We start from the raw sequence: 16,781 nt of genomic DNA, 5'->3' as shown, positions 1-16,781 counted from the left end.
TTTGTTAAACCAGATCTTTATACATAGATCTAGATTATCAGGTCATACAGGAGGATGGGAGGGCATCAGACACACAGGGATACATAAGGATGGGAGGGCATCTGATACACAGGAAGACAGGAGGATGAGAGGGCATCTGACAATAACACCAGTGGTGAGCAGAGCTGTCAGACTCAGGCAGCAGCAAATGTCTGAGCAGGAGATCTGCTAAAACTAAATGTCACAAATCATGTGTGCTGCAACAACAACAGCAACAACATCAACAGCAGCAGCAACAACTACAGTAACTACAGCAACAGCAGTAACAATAGCAACAACAACAGCAGCAGCAACACCTACAACAGCAACAACAAGAATAATAATAATACAAAAATAATTCTAAGATTTTTTTTAAAGAATATTCTGCATCTTTTGTAAATATGTCTGTTTAGTAATACTTTGAAGCCTTCCTTGGGGTTGTGATAAAAAGGTACTACTCTGGCAAATGCTCCATTAGACTTTAATCTGATCTTTATTTGACACAATCTGACCATAAAAAACTGACTTAGTTGAAACTACAACAGGTGAGCTGATTTGTGCTGTTAAACAAGTCCCTCTCAAATAACATTACACTCACAAGCTAGCTAGTGTTAGCCAACAGTTTTTCAGTGAGTTACTCTCACCTTTTTGTGTAAAATCAATTTTTAAAAACTTTTTTGGCAGTGTTTGCTAATATGTGCATTGTGTCACCATGGTAACTTCTGAACAGGGAGTACTTTATTGAATTTGGAAAATGTGTCTCAGATAAAATGTCCCTGACCTGGGGGGTGCCCCAGGGGTCAATATTGGGACCCCTGTTGTTCAACCTCTACATGCTGCCGTTAAGCCAGTTAATACACAGCAATAATGTGTCCTACCACAACTATGCAGATGAGACTCAGATCTCACTGGCAGCAGGTGAATATGGACCAGTGGATTCACGCTGCTACTGCATCCAACAGATCAGTGTGTGGATGCAAAACAACTTTCTCCAGCTAAACTCAGACAAGACTCAAGTCATAGTCTTTGGCCCAGAGAAACATAGAGAAAGTGTCAGCAGTCTCCTCCAGTCTCTCTCTAAATCCTTCAAATCAGACTACAAATCTAACAGTAATAATGGACTCAAACTTGAACTTCAACAAGATGGGGACAAGATTCCAGTGTGCCTTGTGTTTTATTTTGAGCCTGGAGCTGGGCGGAGATTCTGGTACCTCTCAGTACACACCTGCAATCCATCAACCAATCAAGCCTTTTCTTCTGGAGCACAAAGGGACTGAGAATCCTACACCGGTCCCCAGATCGACACTATAACAGCCACATTACATCTGCAGCTTTTTAATATCTAAAAACATTGCCAAAACCAGACTTAGAGAGACTTATCCGTTTTTCTCCAGTAGGTTAGACTACTGTAACGGCCTGCTCACTGGCCTCTCCAAATGAGCATTAAGGCAGCTGCAGTACATTCAGAACACTGCTGCTGCTGGGGTCCTGACTAGAACCAGGAAGCTCTGAGGACTTCAGGGACACACCTCCTGCTGGTGCCCAGAGTCAGGACTAAACATGGGGAATCAGTGTTTCAGTTTTATGCAATTAAAACCTGGAACAATCTTCAAGACGTGAGATAGGCCTCTACTTTGACAATGTTTAAAACAAAAAGAGATGCCATGCCATGGAGTGAAACATTCTTGGCAAAGCAGTCTCTGAGCACATTTATCTTGTGAACTTTTGCATCTCATTAAAAAACACCAAAAAGCCAATCTGAAATAAATATCCATGACCAGTAGTTAGGACAGTATTTGATGGGACGTCCCCATATCATTATGTTTTCAAATGGGGAAAATCTGTTTTCTTTGCCAAAGCCTGGACATGTCCAAAATGTGTCATCTGGTGCAGAGCAGTAAATATGATGACAGAAGCTCAATTAGAAACGTTCATATGTAAAAATGCATGTTTTATGTTTCCATGGGACAGAAAAAAAAAACTACAGTTTGAATGGGTTTCAAAGGTGCGCACAAACGTGTTGCAAATGTGAGTATTTGATTTTATTCATAGCATAGACAGTATTTGATGCTTCAGAAAACAACAACAATCCACAAAAACTATTGTTGCTGCCAATTCTTGACCTGGAATCATCATTTGTGTCATTTTTAACTCCAGTCAGGGTCGATTCAAATACAAATATGGCTCTTAAAGAGCCAAAATATATAAAACTACATTAATATTTTAGATCAATATTTAGAGCAGAAGTAGCTGAAAAGGCTGAGCACAAAGAAAGTAAAATATAATAATGAATAAAAAACCCAGACTGCAACACAACCATCTGCTTTGCATTTATCTTACTGGAAAAACATGGACTTTTGTGTTTGTGTCCACAAAAAATGTGGTCCTTTTTTGATAAGAAATGGCATTTAAAGGGTTACATAATAAAAATTATCAAAATATTATATAGTATAATTTGGAGCAGAAGTGTCTGGAAAGAATGAGCCCAAAGAAATAAAATAATGAACACAAAATGCTCCTGGATGTCCAAATGCTGTACACATTTTATGTGTTTAACGATGCAAATGTGATTTCTTAAGCGGTGCCACGGAGTTAAAGAACCTTTAACTATTTGTAAACAATAGTGTTTCCCTTAAAGTGATCTTATTTGACCATTAGCACACATGCACTGTAGAAGTGTCTCTTATATAACACGTGCAGCTCTGTACGTGGCCCACAGCTGCAGTACCTCCGCGCACCGCCAGGCCGCAGCAGCAGCGGCGGAGGCGGGCTTGTGGTCGTTGTTTTCGGGAGGGCGTTCCTCTGAGGACTCGGTCAGCGCCACGGTTCTCTCGGTCCATCGTCTCACCCATATCTGAGAATCTTTTTCCCGGTCGTAAAGCCTCCTCTCGGCCACTCTGTGCTCGGATCCGCGGTGTGGCTCGTGGTGTGGGCCCGTGAGCCTTTCTCCAGCCCCGGAGGGAGGTGTGAGCCCCGGGCCGAGGAGCAGGCCGCAGACATGGAGGCCTGCAGCAGGACGGTACGAGGGGCTGGGGGTCCCACTCTCGCTTTATTCGATCAAAACAAAAGGCATGATGAGCTGTTTAGTATTTTAGGCCCCTGCATTAGAAGTAGACGATGCTATGCTAATGATGGAGCGACACTGGCTAATGCAGCGCTATTGTTTGTCTCCAGTTGATGAAAAAGTCTCATGTGTTTGTGCTTTGTACCGACGCTGCTGCTGCTGCTCCTCTCAGACCACACTGTGCTCTCAGACTGAGCTCTCAGACCACACTGTGCTCTCAGATCACACCAGACTGAGCTCTCGCAGCTCTCTTGGACTGTTTATTTTCTGATATTACTATGTTATTACACTCAAGAGGGGGGTAGAGTACCAAAAATGTACTCAAGTAAGAGTAGCGTTACTTTGAAGAGTAAAAGTGCTGATATGGCTCAAGCGAGAGTCATCAGTAATATAAGACTTATGTAATCTTACCCACAAATGTATTAAATCTGCACTATGTGACTTTTCTGGGAGAGGGTCAGCCAATTACATTGCTCCATGGAGATGTTATTGCCTTTCCTAATATTCCACAGTATGGCATTATTTTTATTTACTGGATTTATTCAGTTAAACACGTTTATTGCCCAAAACTTTATTGGAAAAATGTATTCCACAGATCTGACTAGGATCTGAATATTTTAGGCAATGCAGTATCCATGGATACAAGCAGGTGGCAGACCCTCTACTAGAAAATGTGTATTGTGCAGCTTTTTATAAAGGTAAGGGGCATTTTTTTTCTGTAGTGTACTGATTATAGATGAGCTTTTGTATAGTTAATCCTAAAAACTTGCTCACAGTGGAAAGTCATTTCTTTAACGAGGGGGTATTATTCAAAATCTTTATTTTTTTGTAGTTTTCTACCATGTTTTAACATTGTTCCCTCATCAAAAACATGCCTGAAGAGGTTTTAGATGTCATCCATGCATGTTTGAGTAATCTAGTAATCCATGTGACTACATCTGAAACTCCGATAAAGTTTGTTAATTATGACCAATGCCATTAGTTTCTATGGGAATTCTCCTTCACTCCACTGTCAGTATGGGGTTTGGAGGTGCATGCTGGGATTGAGTGATAACATTTAGGAACACTATTTGAACCCTCCTTATGGTTAGCAGTACAAACCTGTACAATTGTCATTCCACCCGCTAGCTACACAGCTCCCACATGACAATTCTCCATAAATGTAAAAAACATAATGCAAAACAATACACTACAACATAACAAACCTGATATGATGTGCAGTAGTCTCATTAGGTATTATAGTGATCTAAATCTGTAATGTGTTAGCAATTAATACGACCAAGGGAAACACCTCCTCTTTAATAAAATTTGAACCATCCTATTGATACTTTGAGGCTGATGACGTCAACATTCTAACTGTGGTGCTTTGTGTGGTACTAACTGTAGGCACTGCTCTGTCTGAAGCTCCGTTACTCAAGTTAGACTTTAATCTGAGTTTTAATGAGTCGGTCGATGGAGTCTCAGTCGACCAAAATGTGTATTAGTCAACTAATTGTTTTATTTCGATGATAAGGATTTCTATGAGACAACAGCAGAAGTGAGTGAGGGAGCTGAAGATTTTGTATTGTTTTGGTATTTATGTGTAAAAAGTCATTTTTTGCATGAACTCCCCCTGCAGGTCAGTTACATAAAGATATGTAATAGTTTTGAGAGTTTTTGCCACGCCCCCTTTTTAGTCGACTAAACAATCGGCAGCACACGTCTTAGTGTCAGCCCTACAGTACTATAACAAAACATTTCCTAAATACTTTTTTTTTTTTTTTTTTTTACAATTCTCTCTTGTGTTTTTAGTGAGGGATAAACCTTTAGTTCTTCGAGATGGACATGCCACCTTTGTATTTGCCTATTAAGAAGAAGAGTATCCAATGTCCAGGCAAGTTACAAGTCAGAAATAGTAGTAAATGTTTAACAATGTAATCTATGTTTGTTTTTTCGACAGTTGTTCAAGAGACCCATAGAATCTGTGATATGAAGGTACAGTTTACAATTTATTTGAACTGAACTTGAAAATATTTTGGGTGGAAAAATAGATAAGTTAATGCATCTGTAATTAGTAGATAGTCAAATATATGCAGATTGAGATGGTTTAGACCGGTGCAGAGGAGGGAAGATGAATAAATGGTGGGAGGAGGGATGGTTCTGCAAAGAAACAAGAGGCGTAGGGGAAGAGGAGAGGAGCAGATGAGAGGGTCAGATGATGCAGAGAAAAGGGTCAGATGGAGCAGACGATGCAGAGGAGAGTGTCTGAGGAGCAGAGGATGCAGAGGAGAGGGTCAGTGGAGCAGAAGATGCAGAGGAAAGGGTCAGGAGCAGGAGATGCAGAGGAGAGGATCAGATGGAGCAGAGGATTAACTGTTGACACTTCTGAAGGAAATCAACATTTAAAAATATATATTTTTTCATTGGCACTAAATCTAAAATCTCTTTACTTCTCTAGAATGACGGTCCAATGAATCAAATGAACGGAACAAAAAGGTATTTGTTACGTTGGCACTGTTCCTTCTTTGGACCAGGTCTATGGTTCTATCACAGCATTAGAGATGCCCAAAAATTTAGTCCCCAAATGTTTTTTCCCTGATCATTTCTATCAGTGACAAAGTCCATTCTCCTCCTGCATTTATCCAATCACACCACAACATCTGGGAGGGCATCTGACACACCACAACATTTGCAAATTAACTAGAAACATTTGACTTGCCCCATCTCAGTCAAACACTACACGGATACAGGAGTATGGGAGGGCATCTGACACTCAGGGATAAGACCAATGCAAAATATAAACACATTTAATTAAAGTGCATTTAAAACATGCATAATGTTAATCATGTATTTTATGATTTCTAAACAGATTTGAGGCCCATCCGAGGGTCCCGTTAACGACCATTGATTACCCATCCACCAGCTGCTCTGTGATGTCATCCGCCCCATTGTCCAATGGCGCGGCTCCTGGTTTCATGATCCCGCCTCCTCCTTTAGTGCTCCAGAGCTCCGGACCTCACAGGGACCCAGGCTGGAACTGTACCCAGGATCGGAGTTCTGACCCCTGGGCTCCCGGGAGAGAGGTCTGGGGTGGCCGGAAGGTCCCTGCCTGGGGGTCCAACAGAGACGGAGGTATGGATGTGTGTCCACACTCCACTGTGATTGATTAAAGTGAACCTGTTCTACAGAGTCAACCTTTCAGAGCTTGTAGGCATGTTATAGTTGCGTCCCGTCACCATTTACCCTCTCAAAGTTGTATTTGGAGTGATTCGTGCATGTTTGAGTAATCTTTAATTGCTTATTTTCAAGATAACATATTGCCCATCACCTCCTTTGTTCACTACCACCGGTACAATATTGTGACTTAAAATGTCCAAAGTATAACATAATGATCCACGGGTGTCATAGATCAAAACTGTAGAGCAGACGCAAGCGCAATAAATATTTATTAATTTTGGAGTGAAAGGGGCCATGATAACACATTTATATTCAATGTGACTTTACTAGACACAGGAAGACAAGGATTTGGAACAGATTTTCAGCCCCAACCAGGACCAAGCACTGGACCGGGACTAGACCCAGGCCTCCAGGCAGGACCAGACCGAGGATGGACACCTGCCCCAGAACGAGAGGAGCGCTGGAGGGAGCCACAGTGGAGCAACAGACCTCCCGTCATCAGCAACGGTAAGTTCATATGCAGTGTACCTATATGAATGTCTACAGACAAGGGAGAGTGAGGATACAGTACAGAGGAGGGACGGTGAATATATGGTACAGAGGAAGGATAATACATTTGTTTTGTTTTGTTTTTAGGTCCCAATGCGGCTGTTGCTGGACCCTCCTCTGCTCCCACCCCAGGGCCATCCGGAGTCCAATCCAGTCCAGAGCCCAAACCCTCCCCTGTTCTGGGGAGGAAGGAGCCCCCTGTATACCCGCCAGGTAGAACCAGGACGGAACCAGGACTAAAGCAGAATTGAACCATGACTAAACCAAGTCTAAATCAAGATTAAATCAGGACTAATCGGGACTAAAGTGCAAATGAACCATGACTGAAACAGGATGTTTTAGTTAGTCTTTATTTCAATGGACAATACTGTACAGAGACATTAAACTCATAAAAATAGAGATGTTCTCAGATTATAGCTAAACAGAAACCATATGCAGACCCTGATGTAAAGAAAAAAATTATATATACAAAATTACATTAGGACTAAACCAGTATTAATCCAGGACTAAACCATTACTAAACCAGTGCTAAACCACAGAATAAACCAGGGAATAACCAAGACTTAATCAGGAACTAAACCGAGACTGGAGCAGGTCTAAATCACGACAAAATCAATATTAAACCAGGACTAAACCAGGCTAAAATAAAGTAATATATTAAAATTAGAAATTAAATTTACACACATTTATCACCTTCTTCTTTGCTTAGTCATTATTTTTAATGTGTGTGTGTGCTTGTGTGCATGTGTACGTGTGCACGTGTGTGTGTGTGCGCGCGTGTTTGTGTGTGCGTCTCTGCGTGTGCACTTGTGTGTGTGTGTGCAGGGAGCCAGGAGGAGCAGTGGCAGACCCAGATCTCAGCCAAAGGTCGAGTCACGTGTCCTCGGTGTAAAAGTGTCAGCCGAAAAACAGTGGAGGGACTGAAGAAGCACATGGACAACTGCCGAGCGGTCAGAGCCTCATTTGTTTTTAGAGAGTTTTATGGCAGCAAATGTGTCAGTGTTACACTCACTGTGAGAAGAAACTATTAAAGGGCTCATATTACGCTATGTCCTGATCTCTGTTCTAATGTTGTTTCCTCATCACAAACAGACCTGGAGTTGTGTTTTGTTTCATTCACACATGTTTAACACACAAACCATGCAGATTTAGGCCGAGGTCTTCTCTCAAACAGGAAACACTCTGTTCCACCTTGTGATGTCATCATGTGGTAATACAGGAAGTGCACTGTGTTTTTAAACTCCATACAACTTCACTTTTCTCAGAATTATTTGGGTCATTTCAGTCCTGCAATGGCCAGTCTCTACTGAACTAAAGGTAAAAGGAGCTGTTAACTTGAAAACTACCACGTCATGACATCACAAGGTGGAACAGAGCATTTTGAGCTTTGGAGATGTAGACAGACTGATATTAAAGTGTTACTTAAACAAGTGTGAATGAAACAACACAACTCTAGGTGTGTTTTTGAGGAGGTCGATATTTGCCCTTTTTAGCGAATCGGCGATTGGCCTTAAATCTACAGCAGAGGCTGATATTTTGTTTTGGCCGAACTGCTGCCTAAAGTCTTCACACAAAGCTTTATTTTAAAATTTTAATATGAAGCGATAACCACACAAAATGTGGCTACACTGCTCTCTTAAAGATCTGTGGTAAAACAGGGATGTGGGGGAGCTTGTAGTACATTTTAATTATAAAATATGAGGAAAACAATCAAAATTAACCACAGATATAAACCCAAAAATATTGGCAGAGCTTATCGGCCATCAGTTGCTCTGGATTTGAAACAATTGGTATTTGCATTGGTCATGTAAAAAAAACAAAAAACATATTGGTCAATCTCTACAGTTAACATCCCATTCTTTCATTGAAATTCACACTATCTAGTATGGACTTCTTTTTAAGAACCTCTGGGAATCTTTTAGGACCCAAATTTGTGAATGTTCTATGTCCTCTGTGCTTGCTTGAGTAATCATGCATGTTTGTGTTTAGGAGCCGTACACTTGTCCTCACTGCGGCAAACAGCTCAAGACCAACACAGGGATGAAGTACCACATCATGGCCGACCACAGTCTCCTGGTCAGTCTCCTCTTTTATTAATGTCCAGCTTTAAAGGTGCTCAACCTGATTTTTTTACTCTTAAAAATGTGAAAAACAGAACTAGTTTATTTTAAAAATTTTGCAGTGGACTTATTCCTCACTTAGCTTATACATTGACTGAATCCTAAATATTTACCAGAGTGAGTTTATAAGCACTTTTCACAACTCTCAGAGAACAGAGTGGAGTTTTGCCATCACGGTAAAGACGTCTGTGTAATTCCTCAGTCGTCAAGGTATGATCCATAATTAAAGAAAAAATCAAATCTGTCATCTGGACAAGAAACTGGACAATCATCAAAAAAATTACGGTAAAGCTAACTACTGTCATGCTAACAGTGACAATGAAATACTTTCTAATTAGCTGCAGACAGTACATAACAGACTTATTTTGACCTCAAGAGCTGCTTATTCAATATATCACATAGCTCAGATACATGGGAAAAATTTGGTATAGCACCTATTTGTTTATTTAGTTGTTTTTGGTCTCAGCCTTCATCGGACGCCAAAGACATGGACGACCGAGCCACGAAAGACAAACTGAGGAAAATTCTGAAGAGGCTGGGCAAACTCAAATGCTCCAGAGAGGTACCAGAGACTCACTTTTATACATGTGATGTATAATGGGATTAAATAGTGCCGTATTTGTCATAGAGCAAATTATTGTTAAATTTGTGATAGAAAAAGTAAGGAATAAACAAGGAAATGTAAACAAAACTAAAGTCATGAAACCAAAACATAGATATAGTGTCCATACATGTGAATAAATGTAATGGCACAATGTACCAAAAAAAGGGAGCACAGTCGTGACGCATCCATCTTTACATTGCAGTATTCATTCATTCCAAACACTAGTGGAGGTGTTAAACTAGTTCTACTGTCACAGCTGCCATGACCGACAGACACATGGCTGCTGTTCTACACCAGTGGCATCTCTCACCACCACTTTTTAAACCCTTGGACCCTCAAACATACTTAACTTAACATTTGCAGTCCAGTTCAGTATTATTGAGCATATTTCTGTGTGTTTGTTGGGCAGGGCTGTGGCGCGGGCTTCACCAGTGTCATGGGGTATCTGTACCACATGAGGACCTGTGGGAAACAGCAGGATGAGCTGGAGAAGCTGGTGCTCAGCTGCTCTCACTGTGGAAAGAACTACAGGTCCAAGGCCGGACTCGAGTACCACATCCGCAACGAGCATGCTCCGGTGAGAGATACACTTTAAACTCCAAGGCCAGCATATAGCATTTCAAAACAATAAAAGCTAGCATGGTGATGTAAATATGTTATGTGTTAGCAGTTAATACCCTATAGAATTAATATACCCCCTCTTTAAAGCTAGAGGTACACTTCAAAGTGCATATGACAGGTCAGGACTACTCATTCCTCTTAAACATAGTTAAAGACATTTAACTATTACATTTAAGATTTTACTCAAAATATTGCCTTTCAATATTTTCTCAAGTTTAAAAATTTTGGTAAGTTATAGTTTTACTTCCTGGTTCAACACAGGCAACAGATGTGGCATGCGTAGAGGTAATTCCATAAGTTACCTAGCAAGATTATGTAAACAAGGGCCAAAATTTGTCATTTTTTATCTGTCTAATCATAACTATTGTGTCATTTAGACAACACCTTTATTTAGTTACATGAATGTTTAAACTGTCAGGAAAATGTTTTCCTGTCTTTTCTGTGTTTTGGATGGATTTGCTGACAGCTCATGACACAGGCAGAGGGATTCTGTTTTGCAACTCAGAGCTAGAAGTACAGAGTAAAAAGTTTTTTGGGAACTATACTACTCAAATAAGAGCTTTTTGAACGTTATATCTGATAATTTAATTTAATTGTCTGTGAGAGCAGCTTTTTGTTCTGATGCTGTTTATAGCAGGCGGGAATGAGTACCGCAATTTGTTTCTTTTGTTCATTTCTTTTTAGACCAATGTTTTGTTTTAAAACGTCCAAAATATATTTTAAAAAGATAATATTGATTAGTTATTACATAACTATATAGCAGACAAAAACACACACTATGTCTTGTTGAATTGAGAATATGAAAAGTTCTTCTGTGTGTATCCAGGCTCCGGAGGATTTGGAGCCGCACACCCAACCTCTCGACGATGTGTCCCCAGAGACATCAGCCTGTGGTCGAGCAAAGAGGGCCTCGGCACAGGCCGCCAACATCCAGATGGCCCAAATCGCCCAGAACGAACTTCCCAAGGACTGGGGCAAGAGGAAGTTCCAGTCAGACCTGGTGCCAGAGGACCACAAGGTGAGGCTAACCACTCTGCCACTCTGAGAGATCAGGAGTTTAACTCACAACCTCCTTACTGAGAGGAGACAGGAAAACCACTTTGCCACAGTCACACTGGGAGGACATGCACACTTCACTCAGAGAGGAGTCTAACCCACAACCTGTTTGCATTGTTGGTTTCAGCTGCAGTACACGCGCCCTGGTCTGCCCTCCTTCAGTCAGGATGTTCTGAAGAAATGGAGGAGCGAGGTTAAAATGTACCGGAAAGTCCAGTGTCCGAACCCGGTACAGTTTATGTTTCTATTTCTCTTCAGTTCTTGAATGTTTTTTGTTTTGAGGAAAAAACTGAAATATTTAAATGTTTTTCAGGGCTGTGGCTGTACCTACACCAGTGTGTCCGGACTCAAGGCCCATCTGGGACTTTGCACCAAGGTATCGAACCATTTCATTTCAATACATTTTGAGTTTTAAACCGTGAAAGGAGGAAGTGTATATTTATGCTAACTTGTTCTGAGCTCCCAAACATTTGCAAGAATAAACTGGTACGCTGCTATAGTAACCACTTTACTTTTACTTTTGCTACTAATACTGTATTTTCCAGCCTATAAGTTGCACCAGCAAAAAAAAAAAAAAGTGTAATAAAGAAAAAACATGTATAAGTCGCACTGGACTATAAGTCCAGTGGGAAATTTTACAAAATCTGAGACCAAGAACAGACATTTTATATTTAAAAGAAAGTTATAATAATAAGAATAAAATAGAGAACAGGCTGAACAGCAGTACAGCACGCTAACGTAACATTTATACTTATTCGGCTACATGAAGCATAGACAGAACTGAACACGTGTCTGGTATGTTAATGTAAGGTATTAACAGTTAATTAGATAACTAAAAGCATAAAAAACAAGCTAACAAGTTTACTCTGGATCTCACTCCAAATCACTAAATCCATTGAATTCTTCATCGTCGGTGTCGCTTCTGAACAACTCCACCAACTCTGGAGGTAGATTAAGTGCTGCTTTCTCTTCTGCGTGGCTGTCATCAGACTCAGCAGAATACCATTTTCGTTTAGGGGTCATTTTTGTTCAGTCTTTCTCAGATGTCTTTTACTTTACTGTAATGTTGAAATTTTACATGTTCAATGGTACAGGAGTAGTAGATACTGGTACAAGTCTGGAGTGGCCTCGCGCAGTTATCACTGTGGCAATAACAAAGATGTGAAATTATATATTTTCATAATTTCACATATAAGTCGCATGTGAGTATAAGTCGCACCCCCGGACAAACTATGAAAAAAGTGTGACTTTTAGTCCAGAAAATACAGTACTTTTAATTGCATTCAGTTCTACATATTTTCTTGATTTTTACTATTTTCTTGATTTAACTTTGTGTGTGATGCTTTAAGGGGGATTTTGCGGCTGGGAAATATCGCTGTCTGATCTGCAGCAAAGAGTTTAATTCAGAGAGTGGAGTCAAATACCACATCAACTCTGTCCACTCACAGGTAAAGTCAAGGCCTGGTTTAGTTCTGATTTAGTCCTTATTTAGCTCTGGTTTGGTTGTGGTTTAGATCCGCTTTAGTCCTGGTCTAGTCCTGGTCTAGTCCTGGTCTAGTCCTGGTCTAGTCCTGGTCTAGTCCTGGTCTAGTCCTGGTCTAGTCCTGGTCTAGTCCTGGTCTAGTCCTGGTCTAGTCCTGGTCTAGTCCTGGTCTAGTCCTGGTCTAGTCCTGGTCTAGACTTACTATACATATTCATCTCTCAAATCTCTCCCCAGGAATGGTTTGTCACGAACAAAAAACACTTAAAAACCGCTCCTAAAGATTGCCCTCATTCTTTTGACCTTCATCACCACCATCACCAGCAGCAGCAACGGCATGTCCACACTCCCTGCCCACACCAAATGCAACCGCTGCCTCCTCTACACCACATTGCCGCCCAAACTCACCAAAACCACCAAATCTACAACGAAAATGTGCCACATCGCCACGGGGACACCAGGAGCCACCATCACCACCACCGCGGGCCTGAGTTGTACACGCCCATGCAACCCCACACGTCCCGTAGCTCGGATCAGGTGAGGCAGGATCAGGTGCGACAGGATCAGGTGCGACAGGATCAAGTGCGGCAGGATCAGGTGCGGCAGGATCAGGTGCGGCAGGATCAGGTGCGGCAGGATCAGGGGCGACAGGAGCAGGGGCGGCAGGGTGGAGCGGCCAGGTGCGGGTTCGAGTACGGAGGGCTGCGTGGCGAGAGCAGAGGGGAGGGGCCCAGCGGGTTTACTCTGGAGATGGAGCGTCAAATCTGGGATGAGAAAAGGCGAATGCTGGAGTCTGTGGAGATCGTGAGGAGACAGCCAACCTAAAACATTGTGATGTGTCATTTAAAGGTCCTGTATCATGCAGAATTGACACCTGGGAGATTTTAACCACTCCCTCAGAAACAGACCTGGAGTTATTTTGTTTCATTCACATTACTGGGCTGTATGGCAAGGCAACTGTATTTGTATAGCACAATTCATACACAAGGTAATTCAAAGTGCTTTGCAGAATAGAAAAAGACATTAAAATCACAATACAATGTATCAAAACATAAATAATCACAATTAAGCATCATAAAATTAACATTAAAGGAGAAAAGTGCAGAACAAAACCCTTTCAGTCGTATGCACAGCTAAATACAACTGTTTTGAGCCTGGATTTAAACATTGTCAAAGTAGAGGCCTGTTTCACATCTTCAGGAAAACTGTTCCAGGTTTTAGCTGCAGAAAACTGAAACACTGATTCTCTATGTTTAGTCCTGACTCTGGGCACAAGCAGGAGGCCGGTCCCTAAAGTCCTCAGAGTATGAGACGTTTCATGGCTCGTGGCTCTAACATGTGGGAGATGTACTTTGGTGCTGGTCCATGCAGAGACTTGTTCACAAACAGAGCTGCTTTAAAGTCTATTCTCTGAGCCACAAGAAGCCAGTGCAGAGACCTGAGCACAGGTCTCTGCACTGGTAGTGTGAAGTACTTCCTGGTTCTAGTCAGCACCTGGGCAACAGCGTTCTGGATGTACTGCAGCTCCCAAGTTCAAAATGCTCCATTCCACCTTGTGAGTCATGTAGTGGTAGTTTACCTTTTGTTCTGTAGAGATTGGCAAATGACTCTAGTGATGGTGTAGAGTTTTAAATCAGTGGTGCATTTCCTGTATTGCCACTCACTGACATCACAAGGTGTAGTGTTTTCTGTGATCTCGGTCTAAATATGCAGTTAAATGTGTGAATGAAACAAAACACAACTCCAGGTATATTTTTGATGAGAAACATTCTAACGGACTAGAAAATAGCGTAATATAGGCCCTTTAAAGGTGCATTATGTAACTTTTCTGGAGGGAGAGTCTGTTACCTGGTGATGGTGCAGTTTTGCCCCTCTCTGGCCCAGCCAGCTGAGAGTCTAATACAAAGGCTGCACATTGAAATGAAATGTAATTATTTTGAATACTTTTTGATTCCTGAAAATTGGACTCCCAGGCCGCCCAGTTATTTCTGTGTGGAGTTTGCATGTTTCACCCCTTGTCTGGGTGGTTTTCCTTTGGGCATTCCAGTTTCCCTCATCATCCCCAAACATGCACAACAGGTCAGATCCTCAGGCTGAGGCAGTCATGACCAAGACTAGCTCAAGACCTGGAGATGGGTCCCACTGCTCCTGACAGGTTTAACCCAGTTTAATGCCATACTGTGGAACATTCCAGGCAAAGCAATAGCATCTCCATGGAGACAAGCAGGAAACAGACCCTCTACCAAAAAAGTTACATAATGCAACTTTAACGGTGACTGCAGCATAACATTGTAAAGGGCCAATACGAGATGGGTTCAAACGCGGATGAAGAGTTGATTTGGAAAAAAAACAGGTAGATCAGTATTTTGTATCTTTTTTCCAACATTCACAGATAGTGTCCATAAAAAAATGTGGATTGATCAAAGAAGAATGGGGTAACTGTTATAACAATAATAATAATAATAATAATAATAATTACAATTACAATAATTACAAAAGAAAACAGATTAAGCTATTGAAAACTCTGTATTTCCAAATGAACTCTTCAGATGTGTTGACCTGGTTTATGGTCAATATCTCTGTAATTACTAGGCCTATCCACAGAAAACAAAGCAAAACTACTTTTGTGGACCCAATTCCCAACTTAAATAATTGAATTTGTCAGTTTAGGGAATTCTTTAAACATTGTTGACTCCCCATAGAGTAATATCCATCCCTGCCCTGCATCTGGAAATGTATTTTACTATTTTTTCCTTCAACTCTGTTTCTCAAATTTTACACTTTCTACCAAAAAAAGCCAATTTTAGCGTCCACAAACTAAGGAAGCTGTATGTCTTAGGCCAGAATTGTACTTATGAATACCAGAGACTGTTAGCTGTCAAATTCGTAGTTCTTTTATTGTTGTATAGTGTCTTCACTTGTTGACTTTTCTAACTCTGTCCCAGATGTGCTTTGGTAGACAATTGTTGTTCATGTTTTAAATGTTTAAATTAGTAAAGGTTGACATATGCATTTGTCTAATTCATCTCTGTGTTTTTATTTTAAATCAATAGATTTGGCTATTTGATCCAGAAAAGCTTCATAAAGGATAGAATCACTGCTCCTACTTCAACCACCACTAGTACTGCTGCTATTATCATTACTCCTATTACTACTACGATAATTGCTACTTCCAGCACCAGTGCTGCCACATTGAGAAGCTTGTACCTGGGAGGGGCTAAGGTCTGGGCAGAGGTGGGTAGAGTTATAAAAATGTGTTCTCAAGAATGAGTAATGTTACTTCAAAATAATAATGCTAAAGTAGAAGTACAAGAAAAAAATATTTTGAAAAAGTACTACTCAAGTAAGAGTAACTGAAAAAGTATCTCAGGATGCACCATCTGGTTTATAATTTAAAGAACCAAAAGATTAATTATGCAAAAAATCTGGTATTTTCAAACAGACACAAAAATGAGACAGACTAAATCATATCTGAAGGCGCTGCAAGAAACACAAATGTTTATATTGTTTCATACTGTCAACATAAAGCTTTTGTTACTTGCACTCATTCTCATTAGGAAGAGTAACCATAAGTTTTACTCATGTAAGAGTTACTTAAATTAAAATATTACTCAAGTAGGAGTGAAAGTATGCTGCTGGAAAAATACTATGAAAAGTACTATTTCTTTAAAAAGTTACTCAAATAAATGTAACCAAGTACTACCCACCTCTGGATCTGGGGTTGCATGTGTTTTTTTAGACCTGGGTTCGTCCTTGGTTTAGTCCTTGGGGTTAGGCCTGGTTTAGTACTGCTTTAGTTCTGGTTTAGGCCTGCTTTAGTCCCGGTTTTGACCCGGTTTTGACCCGGTTTAGACCCGGTTTAGACCCGGTTTAGACCTGGTTTAGACCTGGTTTAGACCTGGTTTAGAGCTATTCTTTTATGAAACCTATGCTTGCACAAGCAGGAGCTTTGAACGCAAAAAAATCTAAAACGATGTTTATTTTACTGGCAATTGCTTCTGTTTGTGAGGCTCATTTGATTTACTATTTTCCTCTAATATTGTTTGATTTTTCCCGCTCTACAGTAAAAGCTGCAGCTCCTCTTTTGTCCAGGCAGAGGCGCTGTGCCGCTCA

At 40.9% G+C, this 16,781-nt stretch overlaps 1 protein-coding gene across 1 annotated transcript; it reads left to right on the top strand.

The window, feature by feature from the left end:
• Positions 1 to 2,800: 2,800 nt before the first annotated feature.
• Positions 2,801 to 15,689, top strand: znf512 (zinc finger protein 512). The gene is made up of 16 exons (XM_055232172.1): positions 2,801 to 3,037; positions 4,874 to 4,955; positions 5,022 to 5,056; positions 5,520 to 5,557; positions 5,931 to 6,193; positions 6,569 to 6,745; positions 6,875 to 7,000; positions 7,613 to 7,737; positions 8,777 to 8,863; positions 9,374 to 9,469; positions 9,921 to 10,088; positions 10,959 to 11,150; positions 11,316 to 11,417; positions 11,502 to 11,564; positions 12,538 to 12,636; positions 12,906 to 15,689. Exons 2-16 carry the CDS (start codon positions 4,901 to 4,903, stop codon positions 13,491 to 13,493), a joined length of 2,214 nt encoding a protein of 737 aa, XP_055088147.1. The 5' UTR covers positions 2,801 to 3,037; positions 4,874 to 4,900; the 3' UTR covers positions 13,494 to 15,689.
• The last annotated feature ends 1,092 nt before the right edge of the window (positions 15,690 to 16,781 follow it).

This window comes from Periophthalmus magnuspinnatus, chromosome 24, assembly GCF_009829125.3.
Source record: "Periophthalmus magnuspinnatus isolate fPerMag1 chromosome 24, fPerMag1.2.pri, whole genome shotgun sequence".
NCBI lineage: Eukaryota > Metazoa > Chordata > Actinopteri > Gobiiformes > Gobiidae > Periophthalmus > Periophthalmus magnuspinnatus.
This window is presented reverse-complemented; position numbering and strand designations above follow the sequence as displayed.